Genomic DNA, 17530 nt, shown 5'->3' with positions numbered 1-17530 from the left:
TCCCCACGGCCACCAGAATGAGTCACTCCGTATTTTCCCAAAAACTGCGAATGGCACAGAATCTCCACCAAGTTCCCAAGGACTCTCCCGGCCCTCCCAGCCAACTTGAAATCCCCCTCGGCTCAGGTAAACACCGAGGGGCAGATTCTGACCACCCTACCCAACATTCTCACCAGAATGACCTCAACACAAGGTCCACACTGACCAAGGGCCCCATCTTCTCCCAAAAGGGACCCTAGTCTTCCCATCCAACTCTCCTTGAAGCCAGCCCTGGCCGGAAAAGGACAAAATCCAGAGAAGACTCAATTCTTTATAAATGCTTCGAACAATTTTTTTTTCTCATTTCACACCAAAACACAAAGTGAAGAATAATCAGAAGTATAAAGAAGCAAAAATGAGGGTCCCAGCACCTAGTTAACCACCCAAGTACCCATTCTGCTGCATGTCCTATTGGTCTATTTAGCTACTTTCACATCCATTTGGTCATTGTTATATCCCACAGCACCAGGCCCATAGTAGGCACCACTACATATCTGCTGGCCAACACAGAGCCAGAGAGGGCATATCATTTCATAACTTCCCCCCAGTAGTGAACTTCAGAGCAAGAAAAAAGAAAGGAGAAGGAGAATCAGGGAGGAAATTGCCCCAGAGCACGACATGATTGCAGCTTGCTCTAAAGCTGACCTTACCTTATATAGACTCCCTAAGAAGTTATGCAAACAAGGTTCAGTAAGGAAGAAAACAACCCACACACACCAAAAAGCTGAGCTGTCAGCTTCTACCAAGTGAGCTCCCTGGAGCGGATATGACAGGAAATGAGAAAGAATTCTGACATCCTGCTGCCCCAGAGCAAGGGGACAACTAGACAGTGGACCGGAGCCACAGCAGCCCTCCCTTCCAGTGGGCTGCTCATGGTGGGGGGAGCCAGGCAGCTGCAGACCAGGGCCTGGGAAGTGGAAAGGGTTCTCCCTGGGACTCCGAGGACAGAGGGGGCTCGTTGGGCACCCCGGGGAAGGGACGGAGACCTGCGGCTGCCAGGAGCCAGTTCCTCCCGCTTCTGAGGCCACAGTACGCGTGCAGGTGGATGTGTGTGGCCCGGTCCCTCCACGCGGTGGACTTCTCCAGCGATTCCTTACTCGCTGCACTTTCATTAAATGCGAATGACCCAGCTTCCTACTTTGACAGAGAACACGAGAAAATGGAGTACAGGATAGCCAGAGGAAAAGCAAGATGATTAGTTCAGGAGGACCCTCAGGGACTGGACTGATCTGGATACCCAAATTATCCGGGTAGCTGAAGGCTCTCCCCCAGTGACAAAGCACCAGAACTCTTTTTTTTTTTTTTTTTTTTTGATGGTGACTTTTACTTCCTTAAATGGAAGTCAGCATATTACACCTGCCTCTACCTTCTGCTTAGAGAACAGAGGCCACAGCCAGTCCCCCAGGTAGAGTCCAGGACTCAGGCACCCATAGTGGGACACCCTGGGGACGCTGAAGCGTCTAACTTTCCAAGCCCAAAACTCCCCTGTCATGTGCGGCCCTGCGTTCGTGTTGTGGCGTCTTCCACTGCCATCAGACTGTCATTTGACAAACACTTAGTAACAGTCTGTGCCGTGGGGGCTCTGCTGGATAAGACACAATCCCTACCCTCAAAAGGTACACAATCTAGCCTGGCAAACAAAAATGAAGAGTAGGGACACCTCAGTGGCTCAGCGGTTGAGCACCTGCCTTCGGCTCAGGTCGTGATCCTGGGATCCGGGATCGAGTTCCACGTTGGGCTCCCTGCATGGAGCCTGCTTCTCTCTCTGCCTGTGTCTCTGCCTCTCTCTCAGTCTGTGTCTCTCATGAATAAATAAATAAATCTTTAAAAAAAATGTTTTAAAAACCAAGTGCAATTACGCTTGAGCTATTACACTGTAGTTAGCACCAGAGCAACAAGTTATCGCAGGGCAAATGGGAACATCAAAGAGAGAAGGAAATTCATTCCTCCTGGGAGTGGTGATCAAGGAGGCTTCACAGAGGAGGTGATGTTTGATCTGGGTCTTGAAGGATGACTTAGAGTTCACCCAGCTAATAGGATAAGGACAAAGGGGCTCATGCTAACAACTTAGGGGACAGATTCTGACAGAACTCCAATAGTTCCTGGGGGGCAAGTCCGAATGCCTTCCTTTACCAGCCCTTCTCTCTATTTCTGACTTGCCACAGGCTAGAGGAGCATATAACCAGCTTACTATTACTGTGTGTAAAGTAAGTGTTTAATTTTTTTTTTTTTATGATAATCAACAGAGAGAGAGAGAGGGGCAGAGACACAGGCAAAGGGAGAAGCAGGCTCCACGCAGGGAGCCCGACGTGGGACTCAATCCCAGGACTCCAGGATCACGACCTGGGCCAAAGGCAGGCGCCAAACCGCTGAGCCACCCAGGGATCCCCCACACATGGTTTTCAGCCCCCGGCTGTATGCTGCAGTCTTCAAGTCTTCCAGTGCAGTTGCAACTGACTCGTTTTGCTTTTATTCATTCACTTACTTATTAACCCGTATGAATATTCAACACAGAACCCCCACGTTTCCCAAGTACCCATTTCTGACGGATTTCTGTTGCCCCACCCACCCGCTTTCCTCCATGCATTATAAAAACTGAGACATCGTCTACAGACCATAAAAAGGTACGCACCTTGTTAGGTGTACAATAAATTGGTTTTTAATATCATCACAAGGTCTAATTCCAAAACGTTTCATCATCCCCAAAAGGAGACCTGATACCTACTAGTGGTCACTCTTCCTCCCCTGTCCCCACCCTGGAAACCATTCTGCTTTCTATCTCCACAGACTTGTTCTGGAACTATGAATACATGGAGTCATACAATATGTGCCTTTGGTGTCCAGCTTCTTTCACCTGGCCTATGTCTTCATGGATCATCCAGGCCATAGCATGGATCAGTACTGCATTCCTTTTGTGGCTGAATAATATCCCAGCATATGGAGAGACACATTTAGTCTGTCCTCTATCCAGTGATGGTCCAGACCCGTGAAGCCTGTCCTCCATCATTTGGATGATGGTCATTTGGGTGGTTTCCACTTTTTTGTCTATTGTGAATAATGCTGCTGTGAACGTTCATATACAGGTTTTCGTGCAGACACATGTTTTCATTTCTCTTGGGTAAACATTACAGAGTGAACTTGCTAGGCTTAAACTTTTTAGGAACTGCCAAACTGTCCTCCACAGTGGTGCCAACATTTTCCTTCCCCATCAGCAATGCATGAGGATTCCAATTCTCTACATCCTCAACATAGCCTCCTCCCGTGTGTGAAGTGATATCTCTTAACTGTTTGATTTGCATCTCCCTGATAATGATGTTGAGTATCTTTTTTTTTTTTTAAGGTTTTATTTATGTATTTGAGAGAGACAGTGTGTGTGTGTGAAAGAGAGTACAAGCAGGGGGAGGAAAAGAGGGAGAGAGAGAAGCAGAATCCCCACTGGGCAGGGAGCCTGAGGCAAAACTCGATCCCACAACCCCAGGATCATGACCCAAGCCAAAGGCAGATGCTTAACCAACTGAGCCACCCAGGCACCCCACTGAACATCTTTTCATTTGTTCATTAGCCATCTGTACATCTTCTTGGGAGAAAGTCTGTTCAAATTCACTTTCCCATTTTTTAATTGAGTTGTCTTGTTATTATTGTGTTATAAGAGCTCTTTATATATTCTGGACATGAGGCTGTTACCAGATGTATGAATGGAGGGCCTTACCTTTTGCTGAGCCCACTCTTCACCCAGGTACCCGAGTGTCCACCTCCTTCTTGGACAGGTCTTATCTCAGTGTCACTTCTTCTTTAGGCCTCCTATGGCCACCCTGGGCGATGGTGGCCCCCCTGCAGTCTATGTCCAGGCCATTGTTTCATTTTATTTTCTTTATGGCACTTGTCCCTGAGTTATCTAATTTTCCAGCTTGTCTATTGTCTGTCCCTGCACCCCCAAAACAATGCAAGCTCGGTGGCTTAGATCACCAGCACCCGGAGAGGCTGTCACTTAGTAGGTCTTCGATTTACATTTGTTGGATAGATACTGGCAAGTCACCAAAGAAGAGTAAGCTACTTTCTCAGACTCAGACACATGGCAGTAGGTTCTGCAAAATCGACAACAGAGCAAGTGGCTTCCCGTTCAGGGCTGCGTGACTCACGGGAGTGAACACAGACCCTCCTCTGTTGGACAAGGGGGCTCACACAGGGGTTGCTCAGAGCCTGGCTCTTCTCGTCCCTCCCCAAAAGCCCAGCATGACCCAGAGGGGACCCTGCTGGCCTGCCTGAGGTGGCACCTTCCTTTACTTGCAAACTGTGAACAATACATTCCAGTCTATAGTCAGAGTAGAACTATAGCCAAAAAAGGAATGAAAACTATTTCCAGGTCAGATCAGATGACCTCCCAGACACATCCTTTCAGACAAAAGTAGTAAAGTCAGAATTGCACCCTGGGAAGGATAGAGACATTTGAATTATGGGCTTGCTCATCAGAGGTCACCCCAGATTTACCACTTCCAGGAAGGCAGAAAAATTACCTCCAAGCTGCATCTTCACACAAAAATTAGACACAAAATTAGGTGGGTGAGGAATGCAGTCCTACAGCGGCCCTGGGGCAGGAAATCCTGACCAGAGGCTAGTGGGGGCAGAGGCAGGGGCCAGGGGGCCTTGGTACCCGCAGACGTCCATTCAGGCCACCAGGCTACTCTGTCGGCAGGGGGACAGCATGCCTTCCAGGGGAAAGCTCAGCTCTCAAATGTCTCAGGGACTGTCATTCATTCATCTACTGGACAAGCATCTGGGGGAGGATGCCAGGTGCTGTGCCAGGTGCTGAGGGTACCACACAGCATCGAACAGACAAGGGTTCTATCAGAGGAGCTCAGACTCCAGCAGGAGAGTCAGACAACAGGCATGACTTGAGGAGTTGTTAAGCACTGGAGCCCATAACTTGGGCCCACATAAGGGAGTGACACACCCTGGGGGAAAAGAGATTGGGGCTGGTTAACCATGATGGGTGGGGGTTCACCACCAAGGATGCTACCACCAGAGCCAGAGTTCCTCTCTCCAGGGCCTTGCCCTGGAGCTGAAGAAACAGATACACAGGACCACAGTATGATGTGGTGAGTATCACAAAGGCAAGGAGGGCATCTGAATGGAGGGGACCTTTACACTGGGCCTTGATGGATGTATAGAAGTCCTCCAGGAGGGCAAAGTGGAGGAGGACAGTGCAGAGACAGGGAAGATGGTCCCCAAGCCATAAGGAAAGAGGAGGGCAGGGCAGCAGAGTACAGAGGGGAAGCTGGGCACCTTGGACACAGATCTGGATTCAAAGTCCAGTTTATCCACTTACTATACCATCTCAAGCAAGCCACTTTGACTCTCCAAGGAAATAGTCAGATTCCTCATCAGTAAAATAGAATAACTACTACTTAAACTCCTTACACATTTTATCCTCATGGATAAAAAAAAAAAAAAAAAAAACACTAGATGTGCTAATACATGCAAAGTACCTACATGGGCATCTGAGCATCCATGAGGTCAGAACCCTGTGTATCGGGGACATAAGGCAGAGGGCTCATGGGGCACTCTGTGTCATCTCTAGGCATTTGGACCTTATGGGCAAAACCCACCAAATGTTCTAAAGGGAGAAGAGCTGATACCAACTGATGTGAGATTTAGAAAGCTGCCTCTGGCCTGGGCCACAAGCTCATTCAATACTCGGCACATAGCAGGTGCTCAACAAATTTCCTGGAGAAGGAAAATCCACTATCAAGGGCAGAGCCATGGGAAACACCCACACTTATGCAGCAGGAACAGAAAGGAGAAGTGGCAGCAGGAAGTGAGAATGAGAGAGTCGAGGGGCGTAAAAGGAGAAGTATGTGAGTTTGCAGGGGAAGCAGAGGGAAGGAAAAGTGTGTTTTCAATGACTTGTGCTTATCAACAAATGCTGGAGGGATGTAAAGTGGAAAAAAGGCAAAGAAATGACCACTAATTTTGGTAAACAAAATTACCAAAGACCCACACGTAGAGTTTCATGCTTTAGGTGTGTGTGGGGGGTGGGGTGGGGGCACCAGAATGTAACAAGGTGAAGGAATGATAGGAGTTGGGGCTAGGGGAGGGAACACTGGATTCAATCCACATGCAATACTTTCAAAGAGTTTGCATTAACTCCCAAGGATATTCAAGAAGCAAAAACTCAATTTAATTCACGTAACTGAACACTCTTTCTGAACCAGGGACACACTCTTACCAGGAAGATGGACAAGTAGCAGCCTTCCCCATGGAAGGGAAAGACCACAAACTCAGAAGCAAGTACCAATATCACCCAGGAGGCAATCCAAATGAGCTCTCACAAAGCGCATGCATCTTATGACACAAAGAAGCAAAGCAATGCAATGCAGCTTGAGACCTCCCAGCAACAGATGTGTGGGAAAAGAAGGCAATGGGACACTGAATGTTGCAGAAAACTATGAAGGTAATGGCTCCAGAGCCTTAGGGTGCTACTTAAAAATTGTAACTCAGCATTGTCCCTGGGATGGAGAAGGTGCTCAATCAAGGTATGTTGAAAGCATGGACTGACAAACTGCTTAGCACTTGACAACGTTCAAAACACTGTCACAGATTTCAAGCTTCCTTTGACCTCATATTTCCTTAGACTCCTTAGACAGTATCTCTCCTGACCTTCTCTCTCAAATTCCCAAAATCTATATGTGTTTTTCACCACTAGGGTGAAAAAAAATCCAAGGACAGAACAACATGATAAATCAACCGCCAATTGTATGTGTGTTGTACAGCTACACGTGCAGAGGCCATGGACACGTGGATTTCTCTATTTGCATCCTCATCCCTCTTCTTTTGGCAAGCCAAGAGTCTGTCCTTGACCAATTTTCATGTGGTCTTCTGAGTTTTTCCAACAAGGTCTAAACTTTTGGACTTCTGCATTTATCTGGGCATTATCCAGTTTCAACAAGAATCCCACTAAATTGGTTCAACCAGATACCCCATCCTCCCTATCTGATCAACCTTTATATCGAATCAGGTTCCTTATCTTCCATCGCCCCCCAGGTGATGTGTGATCACCAGGCCCACCTGCAACAAGAATTCTGTTAGGTCAGTTCAGCTAGAAATCTCCCCTCAGTCTGGACATTTCCTCTCGGTGACTCCTCATCCACTGACCACCATCTTGCTCCCTGGCTCCTGGTCTATAAATTCATACTTCTTCTCCTAGGTATTCAGATCCCTCTCCCCTATGGCACACCTCCACTGTAGTGGACCCTCACACAGTCTCCCTAAATAAAGTCTGCCTTACTATTCTTGAGCAAGGGTCAGAGTAAATCATCTTTCCTTTCCTTTTTTTTTTTTTTTTTTTTTAAGATTTATTTATTTGAGAGAGAGTGCATGAACGGGGGATAGGGAGGGACAGCAGGTGAGGGAGAGAGAATCCTCAAGCAGACTCCCTGCTGAGAGTGGAGCCCAATGCAAGACTTAATCTCAGGGTCCTGAGATCATGACCTGAGCCGAAATAGAGAGTCAGATGCTTAACTGACTGGGCCACCCAGGCGCCCCAAATCATATTTTCTTTAATAGTAAACACTGCATTCTTTTTCTCTCCCCTGAGAGTAGAACAGACCAGAGAAGGGAGCTGTGAGAGAGGAGGAGAGTGGAAGGTCAAAGATGGCCCCTTTCTTTAACATCTATGTCAAGTGGCCGGGCAGCTTCTCCTGACATACCTCCCATTCTAACTTGACTTCTCCTGACATACCTCCTAATTCTAACTTGAGGACAGTTCTTTCTCAAGTGAACCCAAAACCAATTCCTGAAATTTCTACCGTTTGCTCTTATTCTACCACATGGGGTCGGGGTGGGTGTAGAAACATGGAAGGCATGCACGCTTTTTACAAAGCAGCCCCTCAAACACCAAAGACAACACTCAGGTCCCCTAAGACACATCTCCAGATTCCCCATCCAATTCTCCTATGAGAGCTTTTGAATTCCTTGCTCAACCTGGATTCTTCTCCCTTAAATTCTTCCAGCATCTCATCTCCCCTGGGGAGCTACAGGCTGCAGCTCCTTTAGATGAAAATGATAAAGAACCTACTCAAACTGGCTTGAGAAAAAGAAATTTTACTCTATGCTGGCAAATTGAATTTAAATAATTTTTTTTAATTTCTTTTTTTTTTTTTTAAAGGAAATTTTAACTGGTTCTGAAAGCAAATGGCCTCAGGACAGAGCTCCAGGAATGGGTAGACCCAAGTTTAAGCCACACCCTCCGGGCCCCACTCCCCATCTCTAGCTCTGTCCCTGAGTTCTCACACAGATTCTCTCTCCACGTGGTACATGCATCCTGTAAGCTGCAGCCCTTCCTTACACTTACAGGTCTTAATCCTAGGGAAGGGTTCTCCCAGCAACTCTGTCCAAAGTATCCAGGCTAGAGCTGATTGGCTTGACTTGAGTCACAAGGGCCCAACCCAGAACCAATCAGTCAACAGAGGGCATGGCTCACTCTGACTGGCCAGGTCTCGGTTGTATGCCTTCTAGGGCAGTGTGGAGTCAAGTCAGCTTTACTGGAACTACACTGGCTGAGCAGAATTATAACAAAATAAGAAAGGCCCCCCACCCCCACGCCAAAGATAGGATGCTAGACAGACAAAAATATCAAAGCCCACTTTTCTCTGTGAGCGATGTTTTGAGCTGAAGACCCCAGGCTCAAGAAAGCATCATGAGAATATCATCTGCACCCAGAGCACCATCTAGTCAACATCACAGGGCATCCATGCCAACCAAGCTTCGTGCTGACACTGCCCTCCATGAACGCACATTTTTGGTAACCACTTCACACACCAAGTCTATTTCAACATAGCCACTGAAGTGCAACATCAACACCCTCTCAAGAAGGTGATATGTTGGGCAGCCCGGGTGGCTCAGCGGTTTAGCGCCACCTTCAGCCCAGGGCGTGATCCTCGAGACCCAGGATCGAGTCCCACGTTGGGCTCCCTGCATGGAGCCTGCTTCTGCCTGTGTCTCTGCCTCTCTCTCTCTCTCTCTCTCTCTCTTCCTCTCTCTCTCTCTCTCTCTCTCTCTGTGTGTGTGTATTCTCATGAATAAATAAAATCTTAAAAAAAAAAAAAGAAGGTGATATGTTAACAATAACCATAGTTTTGATCAATGACTTTATACCAGGAGCTGCCCTACAAGCTTTATACGTATCATGTCAACTTATCCTCACAACAATGCTGTGCATTACGTGCAATCATTACCCCCATCTTACAGAGGAGGAAACAAAATCTGGGAGACTTGCCCAAGGTCACACAGTGCATCAAGGCTCTGAGTCAAGGCAAGACACCCTGGCTCTACCACGGATGCTCCGATTGGCTCTAAAATATACACCAACAGAAAACTGGATTCATTCCCAGGTGCTTGGATTCTTTCCAAAACAGAACTTCTTGCAACAGAGAGCTTTGGGGTCCATCAACAAAAAATTGGCTAAACAATGTTACATTTGTATGAGAGAACACTATGTAGCCATTTGAGAGGCAGGGCAATGACAATAAAACATCAGCTCCCTGAGGACAGGGGCTTTCTCTGCTTCTCTATTTATCCTCAGTGCCTAGAATGGTACCTTGCAGAGGAGCACGTACATATATATGACAAGAGGAAGGAGAGGAGGGAAGGAAAGAAGGAGGAAGCAAGGGAGGAAGGGTGGATGAATGAAAAAACTGAGCAAATGAATTAGTGAACCAATTTCTTAGAGGAAAAACTTTATCTGAACTATATCCAGTTTCTATTCTCTTTTCATTTCGTCTTAATATTCTACTAGGAACACGTATTATTTGTAAAGTGCAAAAACCAACGCGATTTCAGAGACAGTGCGAGCCACTGCCAGTCACATATACATGACTTGTAAGCTCTTTCTGCTGCAATCCGAGCGATCAGGGGTCCAGTCGGCCTGGCAAACGGCTCCTCCTGACTCCTGAAGGCTCTGCTGGGGGCACCAGTGGCCCCCTGGCACAGCTCCATACCCGTTTCCTCCCCATCATTTTTTTTTACCCTACCACCTTTCTGGTGCTCTCAGCCCACACACTCTACTTCCACATCAATTAAATTCCACCAGTGAGATGACAACCACTGTAACTAACACTTAAGGAGCACTTACTATATCCTCGGCACCGTGGAATTGCTTCCTTAACCCTCCAAATGACCATGTTATAGCAAAGGATGAGCAGGTGCTCATTCACCTGCTCCAGGTCACACGACTGACTAGACTTGGAACCCAGGCCATCCAACACAGCCTAAACCTTTAACCACTGTGTTGACCACCTCTTGTTGAGTATGTGTTTATGTACTGAGCACCTACTGCATGCAGGTCCAGGCCAAAGGTCTAACGCACACCCACATGGAGCTGAACACCTACTGCTTGCCAACCTGGGGTTGGGCACCTCCTGGGGCTAATCAGGAGCTGTCTGCCTACTGAGCACTGGGCCAGGGTGTGCAGGGAGAGCTTAGAACAGAAAGCACAATATCATCCTAAGAGCTACAAGAGAAAAAATAGGGATGCCTGGTTGGCTCAGCAGTTTAGCACCGCCTTCAGCTCAGGGTGTGATCCTGGAGACCCGAGATCGAGTCCCATGTCCGGCTCCCTGCATGGAGCCTGCTTCTCCCTCTGCCTGTGTCTCTGCCTCTCTCTGTGTCTCTCATGAATAAATAAATAAAAATCTTAAAAAAAAAAAAAAGGAGCAAAAATAATGAAAAGTAACAGTAACCACAGCCCTGTGCATCAGGGACCTATGCTCTCATTTTAAATGTGGTATTTCAGCTAACACTCCCAGTCACTGTCAGAGGTAGGCACTGCCAGGATCCCCATTTTACAGATTAGAAAACTGAGGCATAGAGAAAGGGATGTTCTTGCCCAAGGTCACAAAGCACCCAAGAGACATAGTTGGGATGTGACTCAAGAGCTTTTCTAACTCTGGGCTGTTGAAATAACAGCCGGGCTGTTATTTCACCGGGCTGGTTGGGGGCAGAGATAGGGAGGAGGAACTCTACCTGAAGGGAACTTCCAAAACCAAAGGCCCAAAGGTATCAGCCTGCAGGTGCATGGAGAAAGGTGTGGCCAGGAAGTGTGCAGGTGGGGACAAACTGCCTGGAATGCCAAGCGGACAGCCTGTGACAAATTCCATGGGCAGAGGGGAGCCAGAGAAGGTTAAGGAACAGTGGAGTGACTCAGTTAGAGATGGCCTTAGGCAGAGTTACTCCAGGATGGAACTAGAGTGGATATAAGACAAGAAAGACCAAGGGCTAAGAGATTGCTGCAGGAAGGGGCAGGAAGTAAAGGGCAACGGACCTGTGTTACAGGTTTGCGCCTCTTCTGGAAGTAGCATGCCTGCCTCCCGACATGCGCACTGCTGCTCTTCCCTTAAGAAGCCACTGTCCCCAACTTTGTCTCCTGGTTTGGGTGGGGCTGTCCCTCCCGCACTCCCAGGGGTGGGCACTGATTCAGGCCTAGCCAACCAGAGTCCCACTCCCTGGTCCAGGACGGGCACATGAACCCAGCCAGGGCAAGCAAAAAGTGTCAGTCTGGAAACTTCTGCTGAAGTCATTGGCAAAGGGTCTCCCTCTCCCCACCAGGGAGGGGGAAGCTGGGCTGGCTGATGGCCATCCGCATCATCACTTGGGGAGAACATGCCCATGTCCCCAAGAAGAGCAATAAAGGACGAAGGCAGAGCTTTGGGCAGCCTCACCTGCAGCTAGTACTTCCCCTGGGCTTTCTAACCATGGAAGCTACAGACTGCCATTTTGCTCAAGCTAATCTGCATGAGGTTGTTTCTCCCTCTGCACCTGCAAGCTCTCTGACCATCTCCCACGGACTGAGGTGTGGGGCAAGAAGCCAAGTGTGGAGGTGGTGATGGAGCAGGGAGTGCAGAAGGAGGGGGCCAGGTGCATCCAGCGCCAGAAGAGCCAGCGCAGAGCACAGAGAGCTCCAAATCCTGCCAGGAGAAACAGGAAGATGAGTGACCTTCCAGAAAGCAGCTGCAGTGGACAAGGAGAGGCCAGGCCCGGGGGCGAGGAGAGAGACGAGCGGGAGAAGCTTAGGCAGCGCACAGGCGTGGGAAACCAGGGTGTGTCAGAGAGAAGGCCAGAAGAGGGGCTGTCAGGGAAGAGAGAAAGCCCAGAAGCAACTTCCCGCCCCCAGTGCCAAGGGAGGGAGAGACCAGGTGCTGGTTCTGGCTTCCAGTCCCCCGCACACCTTATTAGATGTTTGGAAACAGGAGGTCTGGGCCACAGTGGGAGCCTGTCCTCATGGCATGGGCCCCACAGGCTGGTCAGGACACCTGCCTGGGAATGAGCCCTCCCTAAGTGGGCGAGCATGTCTTCTGTAACCTGCAGGCAACTTCCTGTGGCCTGACCAGAACCTGCTGCACCACTGCAGAAGCCTCATGGCGTGGGCATGAGAACGTAAACCACTTCCGGGGCGCCTGGCTGGCTGGGTCGGAAGAGCGAGCAACTCTTGATCTCGGGATCGTGAGTTTGAGCCCCCCATGGGGTATCGAGATTACTTAAGTAAATAAAACTTAAAAAATTAATAATCTAAGCCCACTTTCCGAGAGAGAGGAGGCTGAGGATACGGGCCTTTGAGCCGCCCTGCCTGGATCCAAGCCCCAGCTCTGCTGCGTCCTAGCTGTGTGGTTGCAGGCACCTCACTTAACTTCTCTGGGCCTCGGTGCACTCATCTGTGGAAGGGGAACGATCTCAGTGATGGAGACAAGGCACGTCAAGCTCAGAGACTTATGTGTATCAAGCTGCTAGTCGCATGCTGAGTCCTTTGTCACTGGGTTATGAGGACATAGCTGGGGGAAGGAACAAGGAGTTTTTCCAAGAGGAACAAGAACAGACCCAGCAGCCATAACTCGTCTATACATTTGTCCAACAGATGGCCGGGGAAGGCAGGCAGATTTCCAGCCAAAACAGACGGAGCCTTCAGATCCCACAGCCCATTCATAAGATCAACACACAGCAGGGAAAGCATTTTTAGTTCCCCTGCCAGGCACTCCCATCCCTGCCTGTTGGGGGGAGGGTCAGAGGAACACCCCCCTCCCCACCCCCTGCAAAGCCCAAGGGAGGAAGGAAGTCTTCTCTGACCGCACCAAGCCCTTCCAGCTTCGCCCAATGGCCAAGAGCATCTGTTCAGAATCTATTCTATTGACAGGATGCTCTTTCATCCCTGGGTCACCTTCTTCTACTTGGTAGTGAGAACAATAGCTTTAGAAGCAAAACCCAGTCTGGTAGGGGGAGGGGGTGTGTGATGGATGGTCAGGAGGAGGAAAGAAACTGCTAGTTTTCTGTCCTTGAGTTCAGCAAGGAGGGAAGCTGGCCTGTGAGACAAAGCCTCAGATCCGACAAGGCAAAAAATACTGCTGAAACTCCTAGATGTGCACCATCTAGGGGAAAAGCCAAGAGTCTGCATTTACTCTACTTGCAGAAGCATTCGCCACAAGCGGAGGAAGGGTAGGGATGGCCGAGATGCAGGGCTCCTGAGTCAGGGGCCTGAGTTCAAATCCAAGCCATCGACTCTCCACACTTACGTGTGAGTTCTTATCGTACTTTACACATCTGATATTTTAAGCCAACCCTTTACAAAAGCAATGAGTGACTGCCTATTGAGAGGCAGCTGTCAGGGACACATTTTAATTGGGAGAACATTAAAAAACAAAACCAAACCTTCGTACCACCCAGCCCACAGTAGACACTTCATAAATATTCTTTCAATTAGTCTAAATGCATAAAAATCACTTGGTTAAGGAAACAGGGAAAGGAGCAGTCACATAAGCCGTGGCACAATTTCGTACCTTTTTAGTTATTTCACAAATGACCGACCATGTAGTTTCGCATTGGTACTGTCCTGAGCGTTCTCCATGCACTGAGTCACCCGTCGTCCTCCAAAAGCCTTCCAAGATTACAGGTAAGGAAACCAAGACCCTGAGAGGTTAGGTAACTTGCCCCAAACTACACAGCTAGGAAGTGGCCACTCGGTGATTCAAACCCACCTTGCTGACTCAGGCAGGGTCCCTGCCCTATCCTCAAGGCTCTGCTGCCTTTGTCTGCACATCTGTTTTAAAACTAGGGACCTGGAGAGAGTTCATTCTCCAGTCTTGGCTCTGAAGGGTCCTATTACCACGGAGGCTGAGCCTTTTGCCTGTACTAAGGGGTCTGTGGTTACATACGCCATGTGTTCTTTTCTTTCGATGGCTCCACACACCCCGGGGAAGTGCAGTTAGTTTACAAATCCTAAATATCTTGCTTGATGATTTCTTACATATGGACACGTGTATGTACCCACCTCCCAGATGGAAACACGAGACGTTTCCCGCACCCCTCCGCCTTCTGCGGCCCCTCCCAGCCAGCGGCTATCTACTCCGAAATGGGATCACCATTCTGACTTTTCACACCACAGATCAGCTTTGCCTTTTCTACAGTTTCACATAAGTGGCATCAGAGGGAGTGTTGTCTATCACCTGGCTCTATGTTCTACAAATCAAAAAAACAAAAAAACAAAAAAAAACCCAACAACACACATATAACCAGCACACTGACAATGATCTTGGGAGAAGGGAGGATACAGCTGACAGTTTCTTTCTCCTGCAATAAGCACCAGCATTGTTTTTATTTCGGCTCACTGGCAGATGAAAGGGGGTGGGGGGGGGGGGACGCTGAACACTAAGTTGGAACTACACTGAGTTGACCCTTGGGGAAAAAAAAACCCCAGTGACCCGCGGGGCGGAGCGGGGGGGGCGGGGGTGAGCAGAGGAGCTGTCTCTTCTGGAGAGCGCAGCGTGGAGCACCGGAGTCAAGTGGTCACCTCTGGTGGCTCTGGATGTCCAGAGAGGGCCACACTTTGTGAGCCCTTCAAAACCTCAAGTCTGGCCCCTCCAGCGCCAGAGGCACCGGGGGTGTCCAGGCTCCTCCCAGTCTGGCCTCTGCAGCTCCTCACCACCCCCGCCCGCCCCTTGCGTAGACGATTTCCCAAAAGATCAGGAATCCCCCGCACAAGGCGCGTTTCCCTACCTGTGCACTGTTGGATGAAGTCCTGATAGTCCGCTCCCTGGTCCCCGGGGACGATGGTGGAGCCGTCATACTTAAAAGTCACCCTTTGGATTGGGAGGAGAACACACACAGATCAGGGAAGGTGGCGGCACGGGGCCGAGCCCCCGCAGGACAGCCCAGAGGATGCTCGGGCTCGCCGCGCGGTCCCGGGTTAGGGCCGGGCCGTCCGAGGACGGCGGCGGGGCGGGCGGCACCGGGGGCAGCTCTCACCAGATGACGGCCGAGCCGTCGTCGCGCACCAGGTTGTACGCCTCCCGGCAAGCCTCCTTGTCGATCTTGGTGGCCATCGCCGCAGGCCCGCAGCGGGGACACCCTGCCCCGAGCGACCGAGCGCGCCCCGGGCCGGCCGCAGGGATCGGAGCGCGGCGGGGACGCGGAGGGCGGCGCGGGGAGCGGGGAGCGGGAGCCGGGAGCGGGGAGCCGGGAGCGGGGAGCGGGGAGCGGGCGGCGGCGGCGGCGGCGGGCGCGGCGGCTGCTCCGAGGGCGCACCGACCGCGCGCCCGGACCCAGGCGGCTCCGCCACGCCCCCCTCTGCCCATTGGCCGCCGGGCCGCGGGGGCGGGGCGTCCCGGCTCGCCGACGACCAATCCCAGCCCGAGGAGGTTGCGCAACTTCGCGGCGGGGGCTGGAGGCGGGGCTTTCGGCTCCTCCCTCCCCTCCTCCCTCCCGGGCCCCCTGCTCGGGCTCCCCTCCCCCCATTTCCTCCTCCCCAAGCCCTCTTTCTCCTTTCCCTCACCCTTCTCTACTCCCTCTCCCTCCTCCCCTTCCTTGCGTCTCCCCCTCTTTATCCCTCCCTCCACCTCCCCTTCCCTCCCCCTCCTTGCTCCTCCCACTTCCCTAACCCCTCTGCCTCCTCTTCCCTTACCTCCCTCCCTTCCTCTCTTACCCTTCACTCTTCCTTTTTTCCTCTCCCCATCATCTCCAACACCAACCGCATCTCCTTCCTTCCTGTCCCTTCCTCCTCAAGCTCAGTTCTTGAGCATCCCTTCCCCCTCCTCCCCTCCTCCCTTTCTCCCCCTTCCTCCCTTCTTCCCCCTCCACTTCTCTCCCACTCCTTGCCTCTCCTTTCTCCTTATTCCTCCTCCCTTCCCCCTCCTCCCTCCCTCCTCTTCCCTCCCCCTCCTTCCTTCCTTTCATTGTCTCCCTCCCCCTCCTCCTCTCCCCTTCCTCTTTTCCTCTTCCTCCCTTCCTCTCCTTCCCTCCCCCTCCTCCTCTCCCCGTCTTCTTTTCCCCCTCTTCCCTCCTTGCCTCTCCCTCCTCCTTATTCCTCCTCCCTCCCCCTCTTCCCTCCCCCTTCTTGTCTCCCCCTTCCTCCTCCTCTCCCCCTCTTCTTTTCCTCTTCCTTCCTCTCCTTCCCTCCCCCTCCTCCTCTCCCCCTCTTCTTTTCCCCCTCCTCCCTCCTTGCCTCTCCATCCTCCTTATTCCTCCTCCTCCCTCCCCCCACAGCCCAATCTGTGGAACTGCAGAGCTCTATGCCTCCAACAAAAGAGGGGGGACCTCCAAGTGGGTGACTTCATGCAGTCAACCAAAGGAGACTGCCCCCACCCCAGCGTTTGACTCTGGTTTCTAGGTGGGGAGGAATTGGAAAGAATTAAGCATTTCAAATAGGAGGGGATACAAAGTGGATGGCTTCCAAAAGGCTGGTGGGATCACTGTTTACTTTGTATTCTGGTTATTTGCATTCACGTCTTATCTCCCCCTTTGGGTTCCTCTGAGTGCAAGGGCTGACTCACTGTCTTCCTCCCTCACTGACTCACTTCTTCATTCTTTATCCTGCCATTCCACAAAGACCACTTACAGTGTTAAGGCAGGTAAAAAGGCTAGACCGGAACTACACCCAGCCCCACCAGTTCCTAACTGTGAGCCCTTGAGCAAGCCTCGAATACTCTGACACTACTTTCCTCAAATGTGATAAAACTAGTACTATCATCATGGGTTTATCTATGGTTTAACTGAAACATACATAGAAAAAATATATTGGATATTCAGTAAAAGATCATTGTTGGTTATTAAGTAATTAAGATAAATCCTAAACAGAAATCCAAAAAGTCAGGAACGTGTTCAATTAATAATAAAATTCGCAGTGGCAAACAAAGAATCAATCAACCAGTGGGTGCATAAATGGGTAGGTGGATTCGATCACATTCTGAGAAAAATAGGAGCAGGTGTTGCTATAAATAAAAACACAAAAATTCTGGTTTGAAGCAGCCCAAAGCAGCTCTTATCTTACCCCTTGATAAAGGTAATGATACAACTGGCCATTGGAATGAAAAGCAAGAGTGGATTCGTACCTCACACCCATTAATCAGGATAAATCCAAAAGCATCAAAAAAAAAAAAAAAAGCATCAAAGATTTAAATGGGAATAAAGGAAACCACAGAAGTTATGGAAGAAAAACATGGGAAGCTCTTTTCAC

General features: G+C 50.1%; 1 protein-coding gene across 1 annotated transcript in view; it reads right to left on the bottom strand.

Annotated features, from left to right (window-relative positions):
- COTL1 (coactosin like F-actin binding protein 1) overlaps positions 1-15621 on the bottom strand; it is a 35958-nt gene extending 20337 nt beyond the window's left edge. The window contains exons 1-2 of the mRNA XM_026004922.2: positions 15325-15621; positions 15076-15158 (exon numbers count right to left, since the gene is read on the bottom strand). Coding sequence (XP_025860707.1) covers positions 15076-15158; positions 15325-15401 — 160 coding nt within the window. The 5' untranslated portion in view covers positions 15402-15621. The remainder of the gene's footprint in view (positions 1-15075; positions 15159-15324) is intronic.
- Positions 15622-17530: the final 1909 nt, after the last annotated feature.

The sequence above is a fragment of the Vulpes vulpes genome, chromosome 12 (assembly GCF_048418805.1).
Source record: "Vulpes vulpes isolate BD-2025 chromosome 12, VulVul3, whole genome shotgun sequence".
Classification (NCBI taxonomy): Eukaryota; Metazoa; Chordata; class Mammalia; order Carnivora; family Canidae; genus Vulpes; species Vulpes vulpes.
This window is presented reverse-complemented; position numbering and strand designations above follow the sequence as displayed.